This window comes from Aedes albopictus, chromosome 3 (assembly GCF_035046485.1).
Source record: "Aedes albopictus strain Foshan chromosome 3, AalbF5, whole genome shotgun sequence".
NCBI lineage: Eukaryota > Metazoa > Arthropoda > Insecta > Diptera > Culicidae > Aedes > Aedes albopictus.
The window spans coordinates 380,676,680-380,701,235 of NC_085138.1; the positions used below are offsets into that span (position 1 = coordinate 380,676,680).

The window sequence follows — 24,556 nt, forward strand, 5'->3', positions numbered from 1 at the left end:
CATTTTCAGAAAATACGTAATTTTTCTGCAAATTCGACCTGATTTTTTTGAATAAATACACTTCATCACTTTTATACGTTCGTTACATAGCAGTCAAACTTAAAAAGTATGTTTTTTTAATTTACAGTGTTTATTTCGGTCTTTTGAAGTCTGAGTAAGACTAAGGTGCCCAAGTGAGCAGCTTTAGTAAACTCTTAGGGGTCTATAGAATTTGAGATAAATTTCCAAGTTTATAATGGCTTCAATGAAACACTACAGGTCTTAGGTATTCTCTCACACATTCTAGAAATAAACAAAAAAAAACTAAAATTTTTATAAAGTCTTTGAAGATAGAGTGGCAATTTTATGCTTCTGCACAATTTCAAAGTTTTTAGAACTATTGTGTTGCTGGATCTCCTTGAAATTTCTATTTTCATCCTTCATACACACTCTTTTTTTTCTATTTAAGTTCAAATCACTTTTCAGTTTCACTTTTGATTTCCGTAAAAGTTTAGATTATTGGCATCTAGCAGATTTTTTTTTTGAAGTTAAGCTTTACTGAAGGTCGGTTAAATAAGGTATCTTGTCGAAATATGGTATTCTTTTCGTTTTTCTGAATTGTGGTAGGTCTTTCTGTTTTTTTTTTTTTTTAATATTTTAACTGCTGAGCTTGGCATGTGAATCTGCACTCATTCGAAAAGTTTATTCTGCTTAGATGGTTCGAAAAGTCGGAGTGTAAATCTAACTGATAACACATCCGAAAGCAAAAAAAAAACTTGAACGTATTTTTTCCAGAACACAAGTTATAATCTAAAATATGCATGAATAAAAATTTAAATAAAATCTAAAATGTAACCCTGATCTTTGCCCTGATCTTAAGTTTTTTTTATTGAAATCTCATAGTTTCAGAAACTATTTCAGAATGCAGAGAATCCAATTATCCAATTATTTCAGACAAATGCCTATAACCGAATTCCTAGAAACTCTGACAATTCTCCAGGAGGTATTTTTATATTGGAAAATGGCTGGCAATATTATTTGACATTCGTAAATTAAGACATTTATTGCAATACGCCCAAGCCTTCGCGACCCACTAAAAATCAACCCGCGACACATCAGTGGGTCGCGACCCATAGTTTGAGAAACGCTGCTTAGAGGAATCATGGCAGGAATCTCAGATGGAAGCGCAGCAGGAATCCCTGAAAGAACCATAGAAGAATTATTAAAAAATCCCTAAAAAAAACTCGGGAAGAAATTTTGATGGAATCCTATCAGACATTCCTGCACGAATAACTAAAAAATTTAAGGTTGCCTGAAAAAATCTCGGCAGAAATTTATATTCTCTAATATTCCTTTTCGGGAGGAATCCCTAATGGAATAACAGCAGAAATTCCGGAAAAAAATCTACGAAGGAGTTCAATCCCTGAAGGAATAGAATAACTCAAAGAATTATGTAAGGATTTTCTAAAACAATCCCTGCAGAAGTCCCTGAAGAGATCTTAGGAGCAATCTCCACAGCAATTCCGGATGGAAGGAATCCCGGGAGGATTTCTGGGAAGATTCTCAAGAGCAATGCCTGAAGAAATCTCGGAAAGAATTCCTGAAGGCATCTCGAGAAAGTCTCATCTTATCTATTCCTGGCCATTTTACCGTTCACCTAACCGACTTCTCTGCCCTCTATCCCAAACCTCTATCCTACGCTCTATCCTAACCGTCAACCCTGCCTTCTGCCCTACTCTCTACCCTATCATCCATCCTACCTTCTACCGTATCCTCTAAACCAATCACCATACGCTTTACAATAATCTAACTTCTACTCATCAAATCCGTTCGATATTGCATGGCATCATAGCTCAAACCACCATTCTGTTATCACCATCTTGGATTTTGATCCACCATCTTTGTTTTCAAAATGGCTTTGGATATTTACTTTTGAGTTTTTCTCATCAAGCTCTATCAATAGATACCCATATTGCAAAATATCATAGCTTAAACTACCATTCAGTGGCCGCCATCATGGTTTTCAAAATAATGTCGGATATTTAGGTTTAAGTTCTATTCAACAAACCCAATCGATAGATACCGTGATTTCGGGTGAAATTGATCACTTTTCGCAGTTTTTGACGAATAATTATTGAATACTTATCGATTTGGTTAAACTCAATGCTTTAAGTCAAGTACGATCATGGTTTTCATCTGTCGAAAAGGTTGAAAATTCTACTGCAAATCTTTTTATTATAAAAAATATCATTTAAAATAAAATATCAAAAATTTTACTTTCGGGGTGGAATTGATCTGTTAGTGAAATGTTGTTAATGACTGGTAATGACTAATTCGCAAATGTCGTGCACATCCCAGATCTGGCAGAGTGCCCAAAAGTGTCAATTTCCCAAACACGTCAAATTCATGTGGACTACGGCACATCTATTCGTGGTTGACGTCCGTGCTGCCCCACTGTTCTAAGCTCTTCTTCTTCTTCTTCTTCTTCTTATTCTTCTTCTTCTTCTTCTTCTTCTTCTTCTTCTTCTTCTTCTTCTTCTTCCTCCTTTTCTTCTTCTTCTTCTTCTTCTTTTTCTTCTTCTTCTTCTTCTTCTTGGCGTAACGTCTCCACTAAGACAAAGCCTGCTTCTCAGTTTAATATTCTCATCCTGTAACATTTCCACCGTTATTCACTGAGGGCTTCCTCTACCGATGGTAATCATGTGGCAGACACGAAGATACTCAATGCCCAAGAAAGTCTAGGAAATTTCCTTAACGAAAAGATCCTGGATCAACGGGGAACCATTGTTACATGATGACAATTTACCTTCGTATTTTGTTCTTGGTTTGTTACTCACCTCTCGGGATTTGATACTATTGTTGATTAAGGTATTTATACAGCTGCATGTTTCCACCAGCTCACTTTCTTTCATTTTTGGATTTTACAATAATTATTTGAAAAAAAATAATTTCAGACTTAAGTGCATGAAATCTAATATTTATTAGATTAAGTACTGAGAGTACTCAACATTGTTATTATTCGAATTGGACTTTATTTCAATATGTTGATATGTTTATCCCATCACAATGCCTACAAATGAATCATATCTAGCGGATGTACCTATAATATTATTCGAAGCGATTGTGATCGCTCTTCTTGGCAGATTCTAAAAAATAAACCTCTATCGTTCAATTCCAATGGTATATACCATGATGACCTTTAGTTGATCCTGAAAATAAATAAAAAAAATACCTTTAAGCATTCTGCATCTTTTGATTTTGTTTCCACTTCGAATATTCCCCACCTAAAACGGTCAGCTTGGCTCCGGCTCGGATCGGTTGGTTGTGTTTGGCTGGTCCCACCTGGCACTGGTAACTGGCGGCATCCTCCACCGATGCGTTGGTGATCCGCAGGTTGAACACTCCGGTACTATGGTTTTGATTCAGAGAAAACCGTGGGTAGCCCAAAATTTCGTTACTGAATCCAAGCGCAAAGCCATCCTTAGTCCATTGGACTCGACCGGCTAGCCGTTCGATTTCGCATCGCAACACGACTTCATCGCCAAGGTGGGCCTCTATATCGTTCGGAGTGATGCGAAATGCTTGCTGCTGAAGTTCACCCAGGACCTGCAGGGAGGGACGTGCGATGACGATACAGCAGAGCACTGCAATATTCAATGAAGGTACGGTAATTGATTGACTGATGGAGAACACTTAAAGATATCTGTAATAATCGATGGATTAAGCACATACACCGAGTTCTACAGTGTTTAAATGAAGATTAAGATAAAATGATTTTTACTTCTTACATTAAGGTGTTTGCCCTAAATTAGAGATACAACATCTGTAAGATTTTTCATAGAGTTGTTCTCGAAACGAATAACCTGAATATAAAGACAAACTAAAAATCGTGCTAAATCTTCCAACAACACAGCTGCTCGCACTAGACTACAGGGCAGCCACACCGATAAATCTTACCACTAGCTCGAAGATAAATCTTTGCTTCCAATTAATTTTAAATCAATTTAGTGCAATGATCTTTGCTCAACGGTTTCCCGCCACCCACCGGATTTTTTTTGTGGACGTTGGCGTTCGCCTCGTCGAAATGAGTAAGCTAGTAAGTGAGTAGTAAGCACTGGAGTACCACGAAAACTCATCCTTCTTCGTGCATGGTGTGTAATCATGATATGGATGGAAGTAAGTGAACCACCAAGTTGGGGATATAACGGTGAAGAATGCCATGCCAGAAAAAAGGAAAAGTGCATATCTCACCACCATCAACGTCGAAAGGATTTTCTCCTTGCGGGTAGCTGGCGGTCCGCACAGTTTAGTTAGACGAATGTGCTCTTTCTTTGAAAGATTTTTTTTACTGCCAAGACGCTTTACAAATTTGAACTTTTGGTTTGAACTAGCCTGGCGATTTGCTGTTTTTTTTTACTTTGATACGTGATTTCCTTACCTTACCTTACCGGTCAGGCTAAGGCCGGGGTGGCCTCTGCTGTACATAGTAGCCGCCTCCATTCCACTCGGTCCATGGCAGTTTGCCTCCAGTTCCGCACTCTGCGTAGGGTCCGCAGATCGTCCTCCACTTGGTCGACCCACCTAGCTCGCTGCGCACCACGTCTTCTTGTACCGGTCGGATGACTCTCGAGAACCATTTTAGTCGGGTTGCTATCCGACATCCTGATGACGTGACCCGCCCACCGTAGCCTCCCGATTTTCGCGGTATGGACGATGGTTGGTTCTCTCAGCAGCTGATGCAGCTCGTGGTTCATTCGCCTTCTCCAAGTCCCGTCTTCCATCTGCACTCCGCCGTAGATGGTACGCAACACCTTCCGTTCGAAAACTCCAAGGGCGCGTTGGTCCTCTGCACGTAGGGTCCATGTTTCGTGCCCATAGAGGACGACCGGTCTAATCAACGTTTTGTAGATGGTTAACTTCGTGTTACGGCGAACTTTATTCGATCGTAGAGTTCTGCGGAGTCCAAAGTAGGCACGATTTCCTGCCACAATGCGCCTCTGAATTTCTCTGCTGGTGTCGTTGTCGTCGGTCACCAGTGAGCCCAAGTACACGAATTCTTCAACCGCCTCGATTTCATTACCGTCGATATGAATTCGGGGTGGCGGGCGCGGTGATTCCTCCCTGGAGCCCTTTGCCATCATGTACTTTGTCTTCGACACATTAATGACTAATCCGATTCGCCTGGCTTCACTCTTTAGTCGGATGTACGTTTCCGCCATCGTCTCAAATTTACGAGCAATAATATCAATATCATCGGCGAAACCAAGCAGCTGAACGGACTTCGTGAGAATCGTCCCACTCGTGTTTATCCCCGCTCTTCTAATTACACCCTCCAAAGCAATGTTGAACAGCAAGCACGAAAGACCATCACCTTGCCGTAACCCTCTGCGAGATTCGAAGGGACTCGAGAGTGTCCATGATACTCGAACTACGCACATCACTCGATCCATCGTCGCCTTGATCAACCGTATCAGTTTATCCGGGAATCCGTATTCGTGCATAATCTGCCATAGCTGTTCTCGATCGATTGTATCATACGCCGATTTGAAATCGATGAACAAGTGATGTGTGGGCACGTTGTATTCGCGGCATTTCTGCAACACCTGGCGGATGGCGAACATCTGGTCCGTTGTAGCGCGTTCACCCATAAATCCAGCCTGATATTGCCCCACGAACTCTCTTGCAATCGGTGATAGACGGCGGCATAAAATTTGAGAGAGTATCGTGTAGGCAGCGCTCAGTAGTGTGATCGCGCGGTAGTTCCCGCAATCCAACTTGTCGCCCTTTTTGTAGATGGGACACACGATACCTTCCATCCATTCCTCCGGTAATACTTCCTCCTCCCAAATCTTGGTAATGACCCAGTGTAGTGCTCTCACCAGTGCTTCTCCACCGTATTTTAGAAGCTCGCTTGGTAGTTGATCTGCTCCAGCGGCTTTGTTGTTTTTCAACCGGCCAACCTCCTCCTCAATCTCTTGAAGGTCAGGGGCCGGAAGTCTTTCGTCCTGTGCACATACTCCTAGATCTGTTACCACGCCACCTTCGGTACTTGCAACGTCGCCATTGAGGTGCTCATCGTAATGCTGCCGTCACCTCTCGACCACCTCACGCTCGCTCGTGAGAATATTCCCGTGATTATCTCGACACATGTCGGCTTGTGGCACAAAGCCTCTGCGCGAGCGGTTCAGCTTCTCGTAGCACTTTCGTGTGTCCTTAGCGCGGTATAGCTCTTCCATCGCTTCGCGATCTCGTTCTTCCTGCTGGTGCTTTTTCATCCGGAAGACTGAGTTCTGCCTGTTCCGCACCTGTCTATAACGTGCCTTAATCGCTCTCGTACGGTGTTGCAGCATTCTCGCCCATGCTGCATTCTTCTCGTTTTTCAACTGTTCACATTCGCCGTCGTACCAGTCGTTTCTGTGATTCGGAGTCGCGAAGCCTAGTGCTGTAGCCGAGGTACTACCTATGGCAGATCGGATGTCCCTCCAGCCATCTTCAAGTGTAGCTGCGCCAAGCTGCTCTTCCGTTGGTAGGGCCACTGCTAACTGCTGCGCGTAGTCTTGAGCCACTTCTACGTTACGAAGTTGCTCGATGTTGAGCCGCGGCGTTCGACTTCGACGCGTGGTGATAACTGTCGAAAGTTTTGAGCGCATGCATACAGCGACTAAGTAGTGATCCGAATCTATATTCGCACTGCGGTATGTGCGGACGTTGGTTATATCTGAGAAGAATTTACCGTCGATTAGAACGTGGTCGATTTGGTTTTCTGTTTGGTGGTCGGGTGATCTCCAGGTGGCTTTGTGGATATCTTTGCGGGGGAAGAAGGTGCTTCGGACTACCATACCACGGGAGGCTGCAAAGTTTACGCATCGCTGGCCGTTATCATTCGATACGGCGTGCAGGCTGTTTCGCCCGATTACCGGTCTGTACATTTCCTCCCTTCCTACCTGCGCGTTCATGTCGCCGACAACGATTTTCACGTCACGCGGCGAGCAACCATCGTATGTTTGCTCTAACTGCGCGTAGGCCGCTTCTTTCTCGTCATCAGGTCTCCCTTCGTGTGGGCAGTGGACGTTGATGATGCTGTAGTTGAAGAAACGGCCCTTAACTCTCAACATGCACATCCTTGCGTTGATCGGCTGCCACCCGATCACACGTTGTCGCATCTTGCCCAACACTATAAAACCTGTTCCCAGTTCATTGGTGGTGCCACAGCTTTGGTAGAAGGTAGCCGCTCGATGCCCGCTTTTCCACACTTTCTGTCCAGTCCAACAAAGTTCCTGCAACGCCACGATGTCGAAGTTGCGGGGATGTAGTTCGTCGTAGATTATCCTGTCACATCCTGCGAAACCTAGTGACTTGCAATTCCATGTTCCAAGTTTCCAATCGTAGTCCTTATTTCGTCGCGTGGGTCTTTGCCGATTGTATCGAGTCGTATTTTCTCCTATGTTATTTGCAATGGGGATTTTTACGGGTGGCTTATTGGGCCTACGCCAACACTCCTGTCTCGCCGGAGGGCCATCGTGCCAGTTCTGTTTAACGTCCCAACCAACACTGGGACGACCACGCTGATGGGGCTACCACCTTGGATCTAGCTGGGCGTGGTGCAGCGTTTCTTACTCAGCCGCTGGATGCCAGAACAGACGCTGTTTGAGCCGCACCTCCTTGGTGAACAAACGCTCGAATCGTACCTCCTCAATCTAGCTGAAGTCAGAAGGACAACAGTGCCCAGGCTGCACTACCAGCTAAGCACACAACTCTTAGCTGGCGGTCTTTGTCATCGCTTGACCCGTGGAAGCATGAGGTAGGAACTTGTGAGGACCAGAGCTATATTGGACGCTCTCCTTATCGACTCACCGTTTTGCAGCCCTACGTGATTTCCTATCCTCAGCATTGACCGATAATATTCATCAGTTTGACCGCTTTTTCATCATACACTGTGTTGCAGGCTTGAAGGATGAAGATATGCAATGTGTCCGAGAAGTCAGAGAAATTATCCATAACGTAAAGATTCTGGATGAACGGAAAATCGAATCCAGATACCCTCAGAGTGGTGATGCTGAATAGCTCTCTCTATTAACTGGCAGAGCTCGAACTCCGTCGATGGAAAGTGTCGAAAAATTACTGTATTCTACTTACTACTTTCCTGTGGACTGTAACAGCACCATTAACCCTCTAATATCCAAACCCACTTTTAGACGGAGTATAGTTTGACAATTTTTCTAATTTTTATTTCCTGAACAATCAAAACTATTTTATTTTTGGCTAATAGGTATATTCTGTTATGTACATCTCAAAATGGTCTTTTGTGTCTTTTAAAGCGTATTTACATTTTTTTTTAATCATTGAACAAATGCCGCTTTAGTCACCTTTCTGAAGTCTTTGTTTTTTGTATTGAATCGCTATAATTATCATTTTTGTTTTTCAAATCGTTCTTTCATAGCAAATATTTTATTGGAGTCGAAAACACTCTAAAGTTGTTTTCCCCAAAATTCAAAAAAAAATTCAACATTAATCATATAATCTCAAAATGTTTTCGTCTCAAAAATCCGTATCCCAAATACGATTCCAGGAAAAAAAGGGTGGGTGTTGCAAACAGCAGCTTTGGGGACCGATCTTTTAGCAAGGCAAATGAAAACGCGCAGTTGATACATTTAGCCTATGCTGTAAAGCTGCAATTTATTGATCTAATTAGAACATTTAACATAATACATAATTAATAACTACTCACAACTTCGGTGTTCTACACATAGGAACGAGGAAATTCGTTCCGTGCACCCGTGCTGTTGCTAAATTTGGTGATCTTTTCATTGATTTTCACATGCTAATAACACGGGAACAAAACAGAAACCATCCGAAAGTTGACATACACAAACAGACAGTATTCCGACAATGTATAGGGGTTCTCACAACATTTCTCACGTAACAGTGGGGATGTTCAAAAATAAAAATTAAAAAAAAACCAAAACTCAAAAAATCGCAAATTAAAAAGAATGGTCTCCAAAACATGTTTAAATCGATATTAGATGGAAAACAATGATATTTGAATCAAAATTTAAAAAAAATGGGTATTAGGGTAAATCGCCAATTTTTCACACCTCAAAAACTCGCCAATTGTTTCACACCCCATAAAAAAAAGCATGGAGTGTGCAACAATTGGCAATTTATCATAGAGGGTTAAATAAATAAAAAGCTGCCCGAGTGCACGTAGCAAAAGGCTTAACAGTTAACAGCAAAGCATGTCCTATCTAAGTTGGCATGTTACGCTAGAAAAGAAGAAAACAAGAGAAATTTTGTGCAACCATAACCTACCTGTGATTGAGGCTAACCAGTTCGAAATGCAGTGCTTCATGTTTGGACTTTGTCCAGCGAAGAGTGTGCAATCTGTGAATAAAAAGAATAAAGTAATATTTGCTCAAAGCCACGCCAACATTGTTCAAAAGCACAATAAAAAGGAATCTAATATCGATTCATACAACTTATACCAAAAGGTTCAAAAATACGTTTCATTTAATATGAGTCAGTCCAGTCAGACCAATCCAGTTACTAAAGGGTGAGTCGATAATTATTGTGCCATTTCAAACTAACGTAACTTTTTTCCTACTTCACCAAAATCAACCAAATTTTGTACAGTTTCTCCTTAGAGTCTATTGTTTACATAAAATGAATTGAGCAGTTATCAGTGAGATTCCGCTCGATATAGAATAAATTCAGTTCACAGTTATAAAAAAGATGTTGTACAATCACATGCTAAAATCTAAAATCATGGTATAGCGCCTTGGAACAATTGATGATTATACATTATCGGATCATCTTAATGTTCGAAATAGGTTTCAGGAACGGTTGTCAGTGAAACATAAGCTTGGAGCTGGGTGAAAACCAGGCACGATGCGCATAAACAAACCAGAGCTTTAATTATTTGTTGCAAGTGGAGCCTGAACATGTCCACATGGAGGACGTTAATTGAAAATGTCGTGAATTTCACTAAAACGCATCCTAAACTTGAATCTATACCAAAAAGTTGAAATACATACATATACGAAACTACAGTAATAATTTGGTTTCATTTCGTTAACTGTAGACAATTTGCGAATCACTTGAAGGTAGGGTGGCACAATAATTAACGACTCACCCTTTAGTTAGGAAGCTCGGGAGCTCGAAATGGTCCTTAATTATGGTAAGGTAAGGTTTTTTTTTTATCTAATTAGGTATTGTTTTTCGTCATCTAAAAAGGATGTTATAGTTATCTATGCAACGAGCTGCAAAATGAAGATTTTTACAACACGAGTCGTATATTTGTCAAACGAGGCTTACCGAGTATGAAAAATTCTGCAAAGGGAGCGTCTTGACGCAAAAAAATTTCATCAAAAACACTACAATTACAAATTCATCCAGAAAATTTGCTGACCTCTACCAAAAATCATTAAAGAAATTTTATTCATAATAGTTGTAATTATTTTCAAAATTTCAAAATTTCAAGAACATCTTTTTTCTCAAGGAAAGTTCTACAGAAATTCTTCCAAAATTTATGCCCGAAATTGTACCTGCAAGCATTTAAGTATTTTTGCATCATAAATTTCTCAGAAGTCTATCTTTTAAGACAATCTTCTTAAGCATATCGAAAATCTCACGAAATTCTTCGCCACATTATGTCAATGTTTCTTGGAACGACTATATGTAAACTATATGTACACAAAGAATGTCGAATAAATCATTCAACGAACTGTTAGAAGAACTGTTAGGAATAATTTCTACCAGTTTTATCGGGAATTCTTTCGAAATACAGTTGAACCCGTATCAAAACTGAAACCACTAAACAGTAAACCATCGGAATAAATATTCAATTATTAGCAGCAAAGTGTTTCGTTCCTTTCCTTGCTGAAATTGGTACCATTATCAATTATCCCAGCCCATTGTTCCACCTATAAATCTTGAGTTGACGGCCGAGCCCAAACATTGGTCCGTGGGACCGGATCTGGACTGGAGTCCTGCTACAGACTACGAACAATTTTGTTTGAGAATCCCTTACAAGATTCTAAATGAATTTCTCTTAATAATGTGAAAGATCCCCTCTTAGGATCCCTCTCAGGGTCCTGAGGCAATCTCTCTCAGGATTCTAATGGGATGTCTTTCAATATTTACTGCAGGAGAATTTCTCTCAGGGTTCTAGTAGAATCCTTCTCAGGATACTGGAAGAATCCGCCAGGGAGTTCTGGGGATATCCGTCTGAGCATTCTGGGAGAATCCCGAGTAAAAACTTCTCTCAGAATTCTGAGGCAAGCCATCATAGAATTCAGAGAGAATCCTCGGGAATCTGAAGAAATCCCTCAGGATTCTGGAAGAATTCCTCTAAAGATTCTGAGAGAATCCAACTCCGAAAACTGGAGTAATCTCTCCCAGGATTCTAGGGAAATCCTCAATAGAATTCAGGGAGAATTCCCATTGGAAGAGTTTTTCATTCTTTTCTGGGATAAGGTCTCTCAGGATGCTAATGTGATAATTTACAGCATTTTCAAGGAATCCTCAAAATTATGGAATAGTCTCTTTAAAAATTCTGGAGGATTTTTTCTCAGCAGTATTATATGGGAATACCTATCAGAATTCTAGGGCATCTCTTGATTATCAGGGAATTCATTTCAGGATTTTGGGGTATTCCCTACCAGGGTTCCCTACCAAGGGTGAAATCCCTTTCAGGATTCAAAAAAAATATCTGGATGATCTGGGTTGATTCCTCTAAGGATTCTGGAAGAGTCTCACTTAGGATCCCACTCAGATTTCTGAGGGAATCTTTCTCAGTAGTAATTTTTCTGTTTAATGTGGAAATGCCTCTCAGATTTCCAGAGAATCCTTCTCAGGATGCTGGGGAAGTCCATTCTAGAAGTTTTCGCAATCCCTTCCAGGGAAAATCCTTATCAGATTTTCGGAAAACCCCCCTTCTAAATATATTTCACTTTACTCAGGAATCTGAGAGAACCCCTCTTAGGGGACGTCCGTAAATGACGTAACATTTTAGACTCCTCATCGTCTCTGAAATTGCTACGTGCCATATATTAGGTATGGAAAAATATGCTACGCGGGGGGGAGGGAGTTTTGAATACGGCATTTATGGACGACACCTTATGATTCATTTCAGGATTCTGGGGGAATCACTCGTAGAATTCTGGGGAATACCTTTCGTGATTCTGACAGAATTATTCTCAACGTTCTCAAAAATTCCATCCAGGATTTTAGGGGAATTTTGGGAGAATACTTAAAAGGATTCTGGAGGAATTCTTCTCAGGATTCTGAAGGAATCCTATCTCCCAGAATTCTGTGAGAGTATATCTCAGGTTTCTTTGGCATCCCACTCAGTATTTTGAGGGAATCTTTCTCAGGCTGGAGTAATACTTGTTGATTCTGAACAACCCTTTTTAGGATTCTGGGTCATTTTTTTAAGTGTCTTGGGTAATTCATCTTAGAATTCCAAAAACTTTTTTTGTGGGAATCTCTCTCCCTATTCGGGATTCTGGGATAATCCCTCATAGGATTGTGGAACATTTTGGGAGAAACCCAAGGGAAAGCTTCTCTTAGATTTCTGAGACAATCTATCACAGGATTCTGGAAGAATTCCTCTCGGGACTCTGACACAATCCGTTTCAGAAATATGGAGTAATCTCTCTCAGGATTCTAGGAAATTCCTTAATAGAATTCAGCGAGAATTCCCAACAAGATACTGGAAGAGTCTTGCTTTCTTTTCTAGATAATGTCGCTCAGGATTCTGGTGTAATCATTTTCAGAATTCTAAAGAAATCTTTCTCATAATTCTAGAGGAACTCCTTTTCAGAATGCTGGAGCTCTTTAAAGATTCTGGGGGAATTTCTCTCAGTTTTACATGGGAATACTTCTCAAAGTTCTGGGGAATCTCAGGATTTATCTTTCGATTCAAAAATTCAGAATGCACTGTCTCAACGTTATTGTTGTGTTAGTGCACGTTCAGAAGAGAGCCTCTCGTTCGAGAGAGAAAAAGGGAAATTGAATGCTGTGACATGAAAGCGATCGAAGAATAAATCAGAACTTGTTTGTACATCAGTCGAATCAGTCGTGTTTAGACTAACGTCCATCTTTATCCGAAACCTTACCGTTCCGTTTAAGAATAAGTTAGGACGTTCCTCCGCTTCGTCTCTGTCCGCCTTTTGTAGTTATATCAGCTGGCGACGAGAAAAGTACGGATTAAGTGAATTCGCGATAGTGACTCGGTTAAGTGTTTAATTATTTCGCCCTACATTCCCAGTGCTCAGCGTAAGTCATTTTTCCCTGGGAAGAGCTAGGAGATTTCCGCTGAAAAATAGCGTCGTTTGAAGTGCATTTTTTTTTTATCGATTCGGTGACCTTTTGTTCTTCGCTTTTGTTTGGATTTCAAAGAGTGCTTTGTGTTTGCAGCCGCATAAAGTGATAGTGAAAGTGGCATATCTATCTTTAGAATTTTCATAGCGGCATTGTTTTTGATTAATTATTTTACCGAACGATTTTATTTAGAATTTTTTGAGAAATTAATGATTTCCAGCGTTGTTGGCCATTTCTTCGTTTCAGCACAAACCATAATTTCGATACATACTTTACACCATTTTGTTTCTTTTTTATCTCCGTGTAGTTACTCCATCTGACAGGTCGTTGCGAGAGTGAGTTCGTCGAAATCATCGATCACTCGACGGCCGAAGTTCACTCACGTCGTTCGGTATCCATGCATGAGGTGCGCTGCATGTGTGAGTGCTAGTGCGGATAATTTGTCGGAGTACACACGGGATATTTTGTGAGACGGCAATTGAGCGACCTGCAATATCAACATCAGCATCAGCCTACTGTTCACTACTACATACAACCATACGACATCTAGTGCAGTGCAGTTGCTGAATAGAGGGTGCATCAATTGTTTAGGCCTGCCTCCAAGGAACGATCAGCTGATTCTGAAGAGACTTTCGACGGTGACGTTTGTGCTGAATTGGTGCCGGCTGCTGTGCAAGAAGTTAACTTTGACCAACTCACAGTGGTGCTTACGACGGTTGATTTTACCTCTGTTTTCCTGCATGCAGTTTTGAGTTGCGGCGGCAGCATTTTTTTGAAGGTGAAGTACTTCAGTGTTCAAGGTACGTGACTTTGTTTTTGTTTGTTTTGGTGAATTTTGTATTGTGGCCAAATTTTGAAACCAAGTGATATTTTTGCAGTTCGATTTATTTTGTGTTTTTGTTTTATTTTTCAATAAAGAATGTCGGTGTCCACAACCATTGAGCCATACCTGCCGAATTCAATTCCTTTTGCGCAATACGTTGAGCAGCTTGAATACGTGTTCCTCAATAACAATGTACCAGAAGAGCGCTACAAGACATCTTTTCTAGCCGTGTGTGGCGTAACGGTATTTTCTGAAATCAAAAAGCTTTTTCCCGGTCAGGACGTTAAAACATTTGACAAGTGTGATTCGGAAGTGATCAATAGTTACAAGTTTTGGAGCAGAAGGCAGGGTCGAAATGAAAAATCGGAGGATTTTGTGATAGCGGTAAAGGTTCTAGCAGAACAATGTGGGTTCGGTACCTTTAAAGATAGGGCCATTCGCGATCTTTTGGTGATAGGCGTATATAACCGTGAGATTCAGAAGCGTTTGTGCGATGAGGATGATCTAACTGCTGCTAGGGCGGAAAAACTTATAATGAATCACGAAATTTCTAACATAAGAACGAGTGTTCTGAAGGATGATGAAGATCATAATACTTCGATAGTCGCTCGTTTGGGTAGGAAGGAAGTTCGCTCTAGTTCAAAACATAGGTATCGCGGTAGAAATAAAAGCGGTAATCGTAGTGTTTCATTTTCACCTAGGCATAAACAAGGAAGATATGGGGACCGGAGATATGATTCAGAAAAACCGACATATTTTTGCTCTTTCTGTAAGAAAAGCGGCCACACACGCAAGTTTTGCTATAAGTTACATGGTAGAGGACAGCATCAAGCAGATGTCAAGTTCATAGGATCTCCGAAGAAAACCTCTAGCAGTAGCAAAAGTGGGGGATCAAATTTTAAAAGACCTTGTTATACGGATGATGAAGACGAAGAGGATTTACCCTGCATGACGATTTCCTCGATCAATCGCATAAACGAAGCCTGTCATGTAAAGGTGTTAGTGGAGAAACATACTTTGACAATGGAGATTGATTGTGGATCTGCAGAGACCGTCATTTCTGAAGAACTTTTTCTGAGAAATTTTGGACAGAGACAGCTTTTACCTTGTAACAAGAAACTGGCAGTAATTGATGGCAAGAGATTGAAGGTATTAGGAAAAATAAGTGTCTCAGTTCAACTCAAAGGCAAATTGCAGCAGCTTCACATGATTGTGCTTCGTTGTGACAACGATTTTACTCCTTTGATGGGCCGCACATGGTTGGACTGCTTCTATGCAGGATGGAGAAATGTTTTTTCAAATCCGGGGACTAAGGACGAGAGCATTAACAAGCTCGACGAGGAAAATGTGGTCGATCAGTTGAAAAGTAAGTTTTCAACCGTATTTGATGGGGATTTTTCATCTCCAATAGTTGGGTATGAAGGAGATCTTGTTTTGAAGGAAGATAAGCCTATTTTTAGAAAAGCTTATGGAGTTCCGCTTAGACTACGAGACAAAGTCATTGAGCATTTAGATTCTTTAGAGAGAGATGGGGTAATCACACCGGTAGAAACCAGCGAATGGGCCTCACCGGTGGTAATAGTGATGAAGAAGGATCAAACCATCCGTTTAGTGATCGATTGTAAAGTTTCCATAAATAAAGTAATAATTCCAAATACCTACCCATTGCCTGTAGCACAGGACCTTTTTGCCTCTCTATCAGGATCAAAAGTTTTTTGCTCACTTGACTTGGCTGGTGCTTATACGCAGCTTTTGTTATCGCAAGCCTCCAGAAAATTTATGGTAATAAATACAATAAAGGGCTTATATGTTTACAATCGTCTGCCACAAGGAGCATCATCAAGTGCATCCATTTTTCAAAGAGTTATGGACCAAGTTCTTGGTGGCCTGGACAATGTGTTTTGTTATTTGGACGATGTTTTGATTGCGGGAACCGACTGGGAGGATTGTCGAAGAAAACTTTATTTAGTACTGGAAAGATTGGCCAAAGCTAATATAAAAGTTAATTTGAAGAAGTGTAAGTTTTTTGTGACGGAATTGCCATATTTGGGACACATTTTGACGAATAAAGGGCTGTCTCCGTGTCCTCTAAAAATTGAAACTATTCGCGAAGCGAAAGCTCCGCGAAATGTGTCAGAGCTCAAGGCATTTTTGGGTTTGCTGAATTATTATTCAAAATTTATCCCCAATCTTTCCTCCCGCATCCAGTGCCTTTATGGTCTTTTAAAGAAAAATGTGAGATTCCTTTGGACAGACGAATGTGAACAAACTTTCAAAGACTGCAAGAGTTTTCTCCTTCGACCGTGCCTGTTGGAGTATTTTGATCCCACGAAACCAATTGTTGTCACCACCGATGCTTCAAGTTACGGATTAGGAGGAGTGATGTCGCATGTCATTGATGGAGAAGAGCGCCCTGTTTGTTTCACATCTTTTAGTCTGAATGATGCACAACGGAAGTACCCCATTTTACATTTGGAAGCTTTGGCGGTTGTTTGTGCGGTAAAGAAATTCCATAAGTTTCTTTTTGGCATGAGGTTTGTGATTTACACGGACCATAAGCCATTGATTGGAATTTTCGGCAAAGAAGGCAAAAATCAGATTTCAGTAACACGGCTGCAACGTTACGTCATTGAGCTTTCTATTTACGACTATGAAATCATATACCGCCCCTCTTCCAAAATGGCAAATGCAGATTTTTGTTCACGTTTTCCCCTTGCGCAGCCTGTTCCCAAAGCTTTTGACCGAGAATTTGTAAAAAGTCTAAACTTCACAGAAACATTTCCTATCGACTACAAAGAAATTGCTAAAGAAACATTACGAGATGAGTTTTTGGTGAAAATCATGGAATACCTAAGACAAGGATGGCCAAACCGTCTGGACAGGAGATTCAGGGACGTGTACTCGCACCACCAAGAGCTGGAAGAAGTAGAGGGATGCGTGTTGTTCCATGACCGTGTTATTATTCCAGATACTTTAAAATCAAATGCGTTGAAGCTGCTTCATAGAAACCATAGCGGAATAAACAAAATGAAACAACTGGCGCGTAGAACGGTGTACTGGTTCGGGATGAATAAGGATGTAGAAGAGTATGTCGGACGCTGTAGAATATGCAATCAAATGACTCCGGTTACGAGACCAGCATCGTATTCACCATGGATTCCGACTAACAAGCCATTCAGCAGAGTACATGCAGATTTTTTTCACCTGGACCACAAAACGTTTCTCGTGATTGTTGACAGCTACACAAAATGGATTGAGCTCGAATACATGAAGTGTAGTACGGATAGCAAAAATGTCATCAAAGTTTTCCTCAACGTATTTGCCAGATATGGATTGCCGGATGTTTTGGTGACAGACGGTGGACCACCGTTCAATTCTACGGATTTCGTTGATTTTTTTGAAAGACAAGGGGTGAATGTGATGAAAAGTCCGCCTTATCACCCTGAAAGCAACGGGCAGGCAGAGCGCATGGTTCGTTTAGTGAAAGACGTTTTTAAGAAGTTTCTAATTGACCCAGACATGAAGAAGCTGGAAACGGACCTACAAATATCTTATTTCCTATTAAATTATAGAAACACTTGCCAAGAGGATGGAAGTTGTTTTCCATCTGAGAGACTCCTTTCATACAGACCCAAAACACTATTGGACTTGATCAATCCCAAAACTAGTTTTAAACATAATTTAAATAAAAGACATGATGACTCTTCACCTACTAGATCCATAAGTACTGACCATTTTAACGACCAGTTCGTTGATCTTAAGTGCGGTGACCTGATCTACTATAAAAACGCTAACAAGAGTGACATAAGACGATGGTTACCAGCAACGTATCTCAAACGAATTTCTTCGACTGTTTTCCAGATATCGCTCGGAGGAAGGTTGATTACTGCGCACAAACGACAGATTAAGATTTCCGACGATCACAGCCGCAAAACTAGCTCACATTTTGTAATACGCGGCGAGAGTGCGCTGGTCAACCCCAGAAAGCGAAGGAGAGAACCGGATGTCGGAGAGGAGGCCTCCTCCGATCAAGAGCCTGATTTTTACGGTTTTCCCGCAGAATCATTTATTTTTAGAGAAGATTCTCCGATCGGAGATCAAATAGATAGGCGTGAAATTAACCAAGAAATGAAACAAATTAGAAAATCAAATCGAAATGCTAAGAAAAAACGTAAAGGTGATTTCCTATATTATTAAGTATATTGTATAAATCTAAATGTATCAAAATGTTAAAAGATTTTGATTTCGAATGTTTATTAAAAATTGAATTAGATTTCGTTCTTAAAGGAAGGAGGAGTTGTTGTGTTAGTGCACGTTCAGAAGAGAGCCTCTCGTTCGAGAGAGAAAAAGGGAAATTGAATGCTGTGACATGAAAGCGATCGAAGAATAAATCAGAACTTGTTTGTACATCAGTCGAATCAGTCGTGTTTAGACTAACGTCCATCTTTATCCGAAACCTTACCGTTCCGTTTAAGAATAAGTTAGGACGTTCCTCCGCTTCGTCTCTGTCCGCCTTTTGTAGTTATATCAGTTATATCCATTTTCGAATCACAGTCGCGAAATATTCGATGTGCAATCTCAAATTTTGATATTGAATTTATTTGGACAAATAAACTATATCATGAACTTGAACTATATGCAGCAAACGAATCATTTTATAGTTTTGTAATATTTCATAATACACTGGAACCTCTTTTTATGGACATGGCTGGGGCTGCATAAATTAAAAATGTGCATAAATTAAAAAAAAGGCATAAAAAGAGGGAAATTTATGCATAAATTAAGTTTGGGCTTTAATTAGAGAATATAGTTCGCGAAAACAGGTCTTTGCTCCTGGGCAGTTGAGGTGGGGCTAAGGGAGTTTCCAGAAAGTTCCCAGAAAGCCCAAAAAGGAGGTTCCCAGGGGCTTCAGGAGAGTTTTAAGGGGTTTTTTCGGGGGATTTGAGGAGCTTTGTAAGGGTGTTCTGTCAAGATTATTTGGTGTTTTCATGAGATTACCGCGGACACGAATGCCAACTTATTTGGTAAAGTGTCTTTAATAAAATATAATAATAATAATGAGATTACGGGGAATTCTGGGGTATTTCAATAGTATTAAGTGTGTTTCAGGGGCGTTCCAAGAGGCTTTAGGGGTAATTCAAGCGATATCAGAAGCCTTTAAAGGGCGTTGCAAGAGGTTTGATGGGCGTTTAAAGATATTTCAGAGTCTGCTCTGAAACTTCCTGAAATGCCTCAAAAATCCCGCATAGACCCGCTCGGATCCCATGTATCGCACCTGAGGTGCTCCAAACCCCCCGAAAACTCCTCTGTAACGCTTTCGTAACGCCTCTCAATCCCGCAGAAAATGCTATGAAACGTCCTGGAATGCCTTGAAAATCCCCCTTAAACCCCCTCGGACCCCATGTAACGCACCTCAGAGGCCCCAAACCCCCCGAAAACTCCTCCGTAACGCTTTTGTAACGCCTCTTAATCCCGCAGAAAAAGCTCTGAAACGTCCTGAAATGCCTTCAAAATCCCCTTTAAATCCCCTCCTACCCCATATAACGCACCGGAGACTCTCCGAACCCCACGAAAACTCCTCGTAACGCTTCTGCATCCCGCCAAAAATGATCTGAAACGTCTTGAAATGCCTCCAAAATCCCCCTTAAACTCCTCGGACTCCATGTGACGCACCTGAGGTGCTCCGGACACCCCGAAAACTCCTCCGTAACGCTTCCGTAACGCCTCTGAATCACGCCGAAAATGGTCTGAAACCTCCTGAAATGCCTCAAACAATCCTCCTAAACCAAAACCTCTAAAAACGCCTGCGTAACGCCTCTAAAACCAACCTAAAATGCTCTCCTCTGTAAACACCCCTTGGCCGCCGTTGGAATATGTAGTTCCCGTCATTATTAAATATTTTTATGCACAATATTGGTTCTGAGTAGCTTTCCCTCTTTTTAAGGAAGGAATAAACAAGGTGCATACATTAAAAGTGCATAAAAATAACATGCATAAAAAGAGGTTTTAGTGTATCGAATCGATGTGAAAACATCGATTCAAAGCATTCAATTAAATCGGTGAATCGATTCACAAAAATCGATGTCTCAGCCAGATTTGCTTAATGCTAGACTGTATTGACTCTTGTGTTGGACGACCAGACCAGTGAACTCTGGGAAGCTTCCATCAACCAGGCAGAGCTACCACAATATGCACTGCAACCCGCAATCCAAATCCAAAGATTCCATCATGCATCGTCCAGGAGTGGTTTTTGTAAGTCGTTGTATCTCGTAATAGTGTCATCGGAGTATAGGTGCGACCTAATATCTGCCCTTCCAGAAATTGACAGTCGAAGGATCATCGTAGTACATCCTGTAAAAAATGCTTCAAAAGGCAGTACCCTCTTATCCATTTCGAGAGACGAAAGAAACTTAACAAGAATAAAGACCTAGACCATGATCAAGGCCAAGCAAGGTGTCTACTGAAGCTGGATTTCATACGATAGATAAGTCACCTCCAGGATTTCCTGCTACGCCCAAGCAGTCTCCGAATCAAATTGAAATTCTCCGGTGTCCAAGCAGTCCAGGGGCACGATCGTTTATCTTCCGGTCATACTTAATTTACCGATCAGATTAAAGCCTATGTGTATCACAAATTGATGGCACAAGTTTCCCAAATGGAGGAGAACGTGCCTTACGAGCTGACCTACTGGTAATCAAGGTTGCACGATTCGCATCGCTTACCAAAGTGAATCCTGATCTATGTAACTATCAATCCCTTCACACTAACAGAATTTCTTCCCAAGACAACTGTGGAGGGTTCAGTATTTAGTATATACCTACATTTAGAAGCAACGGTCATCAAGCTTACATTCCTTCCCTTCCCCAGTCGAACGCAAGGACGTGGCCGACGCCGTTATTAGTTCTCTGTGCAATTTTGCTACCTCTGGTCAATCATGGAGTAGCAACCACGAATTGTATGGTCACCAATGCTCGCGCTCAATTTCTTTAGAGCTTAACTCTTTAAATTCCCTCTTGAACTGTTAGGTTTTTTCACACACTTTTTTCTACAATTTCTATAAAAAAATCATAGATTTTTTCAAGAACTGTGATATTAAGTACATGCCCAGTTCAAAAGCCATATTACTAAAGCCATATTTCGTATCAGAACCCTTCATAAGATTTCGCCTAAAATTCTTGCACGAGTTCTAATAGGAATGCTTTAACAGTTCTGGAGTTCAATTTGAATATATCAAGCCAAACATTCGTACTTATTTAAAAAAAATCCGATAGAATATCTGGGTGACATAAAAAGGAAAATTTAGAGAAAATTTTTGAAATTTTCATGCTACTAAGCATTAGATTCCGTGGTGAATTCTTTCAGTAATTCTTCCAGAATTCAAGAAAAAATATTTTCAAAACTGAATGGTTCAAACGTCAAAAATGTTACCAAGTTTTTTAAAATTTTAAAAAACAATACAGTCATACCGCGATGTAACGTAACTTTTGTTTTGGTTCTATTTTTTTATATTAGTAACCGTGATTTATAGACTATAATCAATATGATATTACATCCCAGCCGGAGCCCGGCCTGATACCCAATTTATCAGTTTCCGAAGAACTCTATCTAGAATTCCTGGAAAAATCGTAGCAAATATTATCGGAAGAATCACGGGAGGCATTCGTGGGAGAATCCTTGGACAAAATCTCTGGACAAATTCCTTCAGCAATTCTTGAAGATGTCCCAGGAGAAATCACGTTAGAGTCTGATGAAATTTAAATATGAATTTATGAAAATTTTATACAAAATATACTGGGTATAACAGAGATGCATTGGTGAATCCTAGAAAGAACTCATGGGGCTATTTCAGCGGGAATAACTGAATGAATTCTAACACAAATAGCTGGAAGAATCCCAATAAGAATCATTATTAACTTTAATTGGCTTTTTTCGGTGATATGAATACTTCTCCGAGTAAGAGGGACTAAGGAAAGTAAAGAAATATTACGGTGGATAGATGCGCAAGCGAGCGGTAAGAGAAAGTGAACAGAAATTTAAATTAACAGAGAGCCATTGTTGAACAACACAATCAACCAACACAATGTGTTGTTCAACAATAGCCCTCTATTAATTTCAATTTATGTTCAATATCTCTTATCGCTCGCTTGCGTATATTTATATCCACCGTATTCTTTCATTACTTTCCTTACTCCCTCTTATTCCGAGTAGTATTCATATCACCGAAGAAAAGCCAAATAAAGTTAATAATGATAAAGTCATGCGGTGATTAAACCTAGTAAATATTCCAATAAGAATGTCTGAAATAATTACAGAATAAATTTTTGAAAAAAAAACTGTGGAGGAATTCTTAAAAGAATTGTTTATGACAGAAGAAAAAAAACAAGAGATGTTTCAAGCCGTTTTTTTTTCTTCAGCACTTTGAGTAAAATCCCTCAATGCTTAACAACCCTTACATGGAGTAGTGGTTAGGCGCCGGCTTTCAACGAGGAGTACCCGAGTTCAAGTCTCAAAAAAAAACGTCAAAAACATAATCCAAAAAAATAGAGTTAATTTTGATTCCACGTGTAATAAAAATAGACCTGTTAAAGGAAAGAAGTAGGTTGAACATGGTCGAAGTTGCTCCATCCTGCTCTTACCCATTTGTTGAAGAGGAATGGGTAAGAGCAGGATGCAGCAGTTTCGACACTGTTCAACCTTACTTCATTGAACAGAACAAATGCTTCATAAAAAAAACTTTTTGATGAGGACTTACCAGTTTTTTTTTATTACAGCACAAGCGCACTTTTCGTGAAATCAAGTTTGGTTAACTCAAACCCAAGTGAGCCCAAACATGCTATTGTATTCGAACTTTTGGTTGCTTAGATAAGGTCCAGAATACGCAGGTTCAAATATTTTACAAGGAATAAACTAAGGGACTGCCCGTCAATTACGTTAGGGTTTATAGGGGAAGAGGCTTTATAAATTTAACGCACCTTATAAAAATATTTGGGTTCCCATTCAAAAAAAAATATTACGCGAAGAAGGGAGATGCCGAAAAATCGTGAAAAATACGTTTTTAATGGACAGTCCTCAAAGAGTAAACTTCTGTTTGTTCATATGTATGCTTGAACATTGATTTGTAATTGGTCAAATATTTGACTCAATGTACTAGCGTCTTAACAGACCCAGACAATGGAATATCGGCGAACGGCAACTCATGATGAATTTTCAATCGAACTGGAAAAGGAACAACAGCCACACATCAACATACTCGTGCTCATCTGTGCTCATCATTCTTCAATGGATAGAGTATAGAAGTGAAAAGCAGCACGGAGGTAACCAGTTCGATATAATAGAATATGTAGAATACATTTAGGCGCTGTTCAAAGAGAACTTATTGTTAATACACTCAGCCAAACTTAAGATTTCCATAAGGATTAGCTTGTGTAGTGTCCATGAATTATAATAAGAATGAATTTCATAAGGTCGCTCTATGACGCAGAGCCGACACATAGCTTGGCTTTTACACATATTTAGCATCACGATATTCCCAAGTGTTAATAGCCGTGTGGTTTTAACACGTTCTCAGTGATCCCGGCGTTCATGGATCGAACTGGATCTTCATCCTTTAGAGATTTTTTTCTGCTCATTTCATAAGCGTATTTTATGAAATTAAAATTACTTATAACAAGCACGACCAATTTTCATAAGATAATCGTGCGGCATCCATGCTTTTAGCTATGGCTAAAATTCATAACGTATGTTGGTGAATTTCGTTAATTTACACCACTGAGTGTGAAGGATTTCGAAAAGTTTGATTGACTACAAGATGCTTGTTCATCGAGATAAAGCACGTGGATTGCTTGTGAGAGACGCTCTCTCTGCACTTTATGAACAATAAAAAGAATAAAACTCAATGCTAATGTGTATATAAGGGCAAAAATTGCATTGACGAACACATTGATTAGAGTTCGATTCGTCAATAATTTAGACGACAAACGCGTATCTGTCAAAGGATAAGCAAAATAGGGCTGAATCAAAAGGTACAAAACTGATTACACTCATTCAAAGAGAGTATTCTGCTAAGAGGGTTCGAAAAGTCGGTACAAGATCTACATTTTATTAACATATTCAAATACCCAACACAACTTTAAACATAGTATGGAATATTACCTGAATAAGAATGCTTCACTTCTGTGCAACACTTCGATCAATATACCGTGTTAGCTCACTGTGAATTCCACTGAATTTGTTTGCATTAAAACCTTCAAAAACCACTGTTTGAAAACATTTCGAAACAATCGCCTCACAACATTCCAGCTCGTAACAACAATGCAAACAATCTGAAAATTATCTCCTACTCAGAGATTGTCTGTTTGCAACGCATGCGCTTTTGTTGTCACATCAATCAGGCGGGATTTTTTTTTTTTTTCATTTCAGATTCATACAGCATCC

At 40.2% G+C, this 24,556-nt stretch overlaps 2 protein-coding genes across 5 annotated transcripts; one reads left to right on the top strand and one right to left on the bottom strand.

Moving 5' to 3' along the window:
- Positions 1-128: 128 nt before the first annotated feature.
- Positions 129-24,465, bottom strand: LOC109399552 (irregular chiasm C-roughest protein). The gene is made up of 4 exons (XM_029875267.2): positions 24,275-24,465; positions 9,289-9,360; positions 3,264-3,623; positions 129-3,188 (listed from the first exon to the last, which is right to left on the bottom strand). The coding sequence occupies exons 2-4, from the start codon at positions 9,326-9,328 to the stop codon at positions 3,148-3,150; spliced, it is 441 nt and encodes a 146-aa protein (XP_029731127.1). The 5' UTR covers positions 9,329-9,360; positions 24,275-24,465; the 3' UTR covers positions 129-3,147.
- On the top strand, positions 11,532-18,540 carry LOC115267826 (uncharacterized protein K02A2.6-like). 4 transcript variants are annotated; one of them, XM_062855804.1, is made up of 3 exons: positions 11,532-13,254; positions 13,607-15,488; positions 17,984-18,540. In XM_062855804.1, the coding sequence occupies exons 2-3, from the start codon at positions 14,219-14,221 to the stop codon at positions 18,028-18,030; spliced, it is 1,317 nt and encodes a 438-aa protein (XP_062711788.1). In that variant the 5' UTR covers positions 11,532-13,254; positions 13,607-14,218; the 3' UTR covers positions 18,031-18,540. The 4 variants fall into 4 exon arrangements, 3 of the variants coding, with proteins under 3 accessions (XP_062711788.1, XP_062711787.1, XP_062711786.1); XM_062855803.1 differs by having other exon boundaries at positions 12,024-13,254; positions 13,607-14,099; positions 14,218-18,540; XR_003898017.2 differs by having other exon boundaries at positions 12,037-13,254; positions 13,607-14,099.
- Positions 24,466-24,556: the final 91 nt, after the last annotated feature.

What these genes read in the sequence shown, in the direction of transcription:
- LOC109399552 (XM_029875267.2), bottom strand. Translation starts at nt 9,328, where the DNA reads ATGAAGCACTGCATTTCGAACTGGTTAGCCTCAATCACAG. An exon ending in CTGGTTAGCCTCAATCACAG is followed by an intron (nt 3,624 to 9,288) that starts GTAGGTTATGGT and finishes TGAATATTGCAG; the next exon opens with TGCTCTGCTGTATCGTCATC. An exon ending in AGCCAAGCTGACCGTTTTAG is followed by an intron (nt 3,189 to 3,263) that starts GTGGGGAATATT and finishes ATTTATTTTCAG; the next exon opens with GATCAACTAAAGGTCATCAT.
- LOC115267826 (XM_062855803.1), top strand. Translation starts at nt 14,219, where the DNA reads ATGTCGGTGTCCACAACCATTGAGCCATACCTGCCGAATTCAATTCCT.